The sequence below is a fragment of the Schistocerca americana genome, chromosome 5 (assembly GCF_021461395.2).
Source record: "Schistocerca americana isolate TAMUIC-IGC-003095 chromosome 5, iqSchAmer2.1, whole genome shotgun sequence".
NCBI lineage: Eukaryota > Metazoa > Arthropoda > Insecta > Orthoptera > Acrididae > Schistocerca > Schistocerca americana.
Genome location: NC_060123.1, coordinates 245,092,933 through 245,097,596, shown reverse-complemented (window position 1 = coordinate 245,097,596; position 4,664 = coordinate 245,092,933). Strand labels below are relative to the sequence as shown.

The window sequence follows — 4,664 nt, the reverse complement described above, 5'->3', positions numbered from 1 at the left end:
GGGTCTTTTTCCAAAAAACAGCTACAGCAACAGCCAAATTCTACTTGCCTTCAAGCAAAAGACCACACCATAGTCAACACCCGATGAAGACTAAGTATTGTGAGCTCATTTTTTCTAAAAATTGGCAGGTTCACATTTTCAAAGAAAGTAAGGACATCAATAGCTTCTAAAACTGCAGTGAGTATATCAGTTGAGGATATAATATGCTGCTCCTTTAATTCGCGTGCAAAAATGGCAAAAGAGAGATTTAGTGCCTCGAACGATAACGAAAGTCGATAAGCGGCCTCTGACGTCTTCGATACAGCGTGTAACGTTATAATGACGTTTACCTGTGTGCAGTCAGTCAGACTGACAGTCGACGCCTCGACGGTGAGATACCGTTTCTGATTGTATTCGTGGGTGTCAATGTTTTCGACAGAAATGTTTAAGAAGAAACCAAACATTCCTCCACGACCATCTCCCCCAGGAATATCTCAGTTATTAGCAGATCTAGATAACTCGGATAGTGATGACATTGTTTTCCAGAGAAATAAACTTGCTTTAGGTAACGAATTTCATGATATATTCTGTTTGGCGTCTTGCAGTGTGAAACCAAGTTTCATCAGCTGCGAGCAATACATTTTATTATTTTGATTACGTGTGCTTAGATCGTAGGAGGAAGGTAGACGTTCCTTTCAAAATAACATTTTCATTTCCGCAGAAAATTTGCTGAATGAAATTGAAAACAGTGAAGAAGACAGCGGTGCTGGCGATGATGAAAATGACCCAGAAAAATTGTATCTGCGGGTGAAAAATTTTGTGGAAACAAATAATATACTGCACGAATACGTGAAAACATTGGAGCAACAAAATGACAACCTTCAAATCTGTGACGCTGAATTGAAACGAATAGCGGAAGAGATACGGAAACAGGCGCAACAAGCGCTAAAGTGAACTTGGAATACCGCAGTTGTAATAAAAGGAAGACAGCGTCTTTGATCTGGAATTAATAGCCCGTTTTCCTGACGCATAGTGAATCTTTGCACTTATTATTGCCATGTATTTTAGCTGTTCAGTGAGCGGCGATGTGCCATTTCTTGTGCACCTAACGTAAAATTTTAACTGGTGTGACTTTGTTTTAAATTATTTGATTTCTCTTGTGTTTATGTTGCTGTATCATCCTGTTGTTGCGTTACAATAACTGAGTTGTATTTGAAAATATTCATGAGAGATAAATATTTGGGTACAGTACCGTAATTGAAATGTAATATGAAACTGTATATAATTTGTTTCCAGTACTAGTTGCTTTGAAGGTTGGGTACAGTATCTCATAGAGACAATCTGAGGCGCCAATGTAATTAAAAGAATAGCTGCTACTCACCACATAGTGGAGATGCTGAGTCCAAAAAAGGTACAACAAAAACACTATCAAACAGCTAGCTTTCAGACAACAAGGCCTTTGTCTAAATTACACAAAATACACACACTCACGCAAATGCAACCCACACGCATATGATCACAGTCTCTAGCAAGTGGTTGTGTGTGTAAGAGTTGCATTCGCTTGAGTGTGTGCATATGTGTATGTTTAATTTTGACAGAGGCCTTGTTGGCTGAAAGCTTATTGTGTGACAGTCTTTTTTTGTGTATGACTTCTGTCACTCAGCATCTCTGCTATATGGTGAGTAGCAACTATCCTTCTTTTCATTATATTATTACATTCCATCCTGGTTTTCCATTGTTCAATCTGAGGTACTTGAGACAATAGTCAAACTGTTGTTGCACAGGACATTAGGTAGAAATACTTTTGTGAATTGCTTCAGGACAGTGTGACCCCCTAGTTCTTAGTTTACCAGTCACTTCACATCACAATGAACAGAATCCAGTATGTGGAGCCTTTGGCAACATTTAACAAAGAGCTGTGATATTTGTGTCCTTTGCTTCCAAATTGCATTGCAGGAAGCTTTATCTTTTTGTTGTATTTGAAAACTTCATTTACAGAAGATAGTAGTGTACATATTTTTCCCAGCAATAATCTATGTTGCCATATATTTAAAAATGTGTTTGTAAACCAGTTTACATATTCCACGTCGTAGATATTGTAAAATTGATTGCTGGAAGATGCAAATTGCATATTAACCAGACACATTGATTCTCAGTAAATAGTTTTGAACACCCACATTTGGTACTTACATACTACCATACTTTTCACATTGTCCATTAATTCTGTATGTTAAGAAAGAAAATAAAGATCGTTAGAAATTTTTTGTTTTCAACAGCTGAAGCTAGTGAAACATTTCATGTGACATCTGAGCTACCTGTTGCTGAATTTAGTAGATGTACATAATGAGATAGAATGAGAAACTGCAAGTCACTGGTCGTTCTGTAGATAAAACAAATGTTAGTCAAACTGCTACTGTGAGAGTTGCTGTGCTTACTAAAATGCTTTCAGGAAGAATGGGGGTGTAATCGTTGTCTACCGAATGACGTTTGTGTTTTTGTGACTTCCTTTATTTATTTTGGATGAGTCTATGGATATCTACATTTGCCCGATTATGGATGGTACCCTCCCCTTTCCAGAGGAAATGAAGCTGTATTTGATGCTAATGATGTTAGTACCTAAAAGATATTTAATTACACTTCCTATTCTGTTAAATAAGTGTCACACGAATGGTATTTCAATATTATGAAAATGGTAGTTGCTGCTCACCATGTAGTGGAGGTGTAGGTAGGCACAACAAAAAGACTGTCAGAAAGTGAGCTTTCTGCCAACAAGGCCTTTGTCAGAAATGGAAAAAATACACAAACACGTAAATGCAACTTGCAAGCACATGACCACAATCGCTGGCTGTTGGGGGCCAGGCTGTGAGCAGCAGCACGTGATGGGAGAAGCATGTACATCTACATTTATACTCTGCAAGCCACCCAACGGTTTGTGGCGGAGGGCACTTTACATGCCACCGTCATTACCTCCCTTTTCTGTTCCAGTCGCGTATGGTTCGCGGGAAGAACGACTGTCTGAAAGCCTCCGTGTGCGCTCGAATCTCTCTAATTTTACATTCGTGATCTCCTCGGGAGGTATAAGTAGGGGGAAGCAATATATTCGATACCTCATCCAGAAACGCACCCTCTCGAAACCTGGCGAGCAAGCTACACCGCGATGCAGAGTCTGCCACTTGAGTTTGCTAAACATCTCCGTAGCGCTATCACACTTACCAAATAACCCTGCAACGAAATGCGCCACTCTTCTTTGGATCTTCTCTCTCCTCTGTCAACCCGATTTGGTACGGATCCCACACTGATGAGCAATACTCAAGTATAGGTCAAACGAGTGTTTTGTAAGCCACCTCCTTTGTTGATGGACTACATTTTCTAAGGACTCTCCCAATGAATCTCAACCTGGTACCCGCCTTACCAACAATTAATTTTATATGATCATTCCACTTCAAATCGTTCCGCACGCATACTCCCAGATATTTTACAGAAGTAACTGCTACCAGTGTTTGTTCCGCTATCATATAATCATACAATAAAGGATCCTTCTTTCTATGTATTCGCAATGCATTATATTTGTCTATGTTAAGGGTCAGTTGCCACTCCCTGCACCAAGTGCCTATCCGCTGCAGATCTTCCTGCATTTCGCTACAGTTTTCTAATGCTGCAGCTTCTCTGTATACTACAGCATCATCCGTGAAAAGCCGCATGGAACTTCCGACACTATCTACTAGGTCATTTATATATATTGTGAAAAGCAATGGTCCCATAACACTCCCCTGTGGCACGCCAGAGGTTACTTTAACGTTTGTAGACGTCTCTCCATTGATAACAACATGCTGTGTTCTGTTTGCTAAAAACTCTTCAATCCAGCCACACAGCTGGTCTGATATTCCGTAGGCTCTTACTTTGTTTATCAGGCGACAGTGTGGAACTGTATCGAATGCCTTCCGGAAGTCAAGGAAAATAGCATCTACCTGGGAGCCTGTATCTAATATTTTCTGGGTCTCGTGAACAAATAAAGCGAGTTGGGTCTCACACGACCGCTGTTTCCGGAATCCATGTTGATTCCTACAGAGTAGATTCTGGGCTTCCAAAAATGACATGATACTCAAGCAAAAAACATGTTCTAAAATCCTACAACAGATTGACATCAGAGATATAGGTCTATAGTTTTGCGCATCTGCTCGATGACCCTTCTTGAACACAGGGACTACCTGTGCTCTTTTCCAATCATTTGGAACCTTCCGTTCCTCTAGAGACTTGCGGTACACGGCTGTTAGAAGGGGGGCAAGTTCTTTCGCGTACTCTGTGTAGAATCGAATTGGTATCCCGTCAGGTCCAGTGGACTTTCCTCTGTTGAGTGATTCCAGTTGCTTTTCTATTCCGTGGACACTTATTTCGATGTCAGACATTTTTTCGTTTGTGCGAGGATTTAGAGAAGGAACTGCAGTGCGGTCTTCCTCTGTGAAACAGCTTTGGAAAAAGGTGTTTATTATTTCAGCTTTACGTGTGTCATCCTCTGTTTCAATGCCATCATCATCCCGGAGTGTCTGGATATGCTGTTTCGAGCCACTTACTGATTTAACGTAAGACCAGAACTTCCTAGGATTTTCTGTCTAGTTGGTACATAGAATTTTACTTTCGAAGGTAGGGGTGGAGGACAGTTAAGTGGTGCTTCATGGAGTGGGGAG

The 4,664-nt window shown here is 40.5% G+C and overlaps 1 protein-coding gene across 1 annotated transcript; it reads left to right on the top strand.

Annotated features, from left to right (window-relative positions):
• The first annotated feature begins 318 nt into the window (after window positions 1–318).
• LOC124615667 (UPF0449 protein C19orf25 homolog) lies at window positions 319–1,236 on the top strand. The gene is made up of 2 exons (XM_047143695.1): window positions 319–544; window positions 701–1,236. The coding sequence occupies exons 1-2, from the start codon at window positions 406–408 to the stop codon at window positions 931–933; spliced, it is 372 nt and encodes a 123-aa protein (XP_046999651.1). The 5' UTR covers window positions 319–405; the 3' UTR covers window positions 934–1,236.
• The last annotated feature ends 3,428 nt before the right edge of the window (window positions 1,237–4,664 follow it).

What these genes read in the sequence shown, in the direction of transcription:
- LOC124615667 (XM_047143695.1), top strand. Translation starts at nt 406, where the DNA reads ATGTTTTCGACAGAAATGTTTAAGAAGAAACCAAACATTCCTCCACGA. An exon ending in GAGAAATAAACTTGCTTTAG is followed by an intron (nt 545 to 700) that starts GTAACGAATTTC and finishes TCATTTCCGCAG; the next exon opens with AAAATTTGCTGAATGAAATT.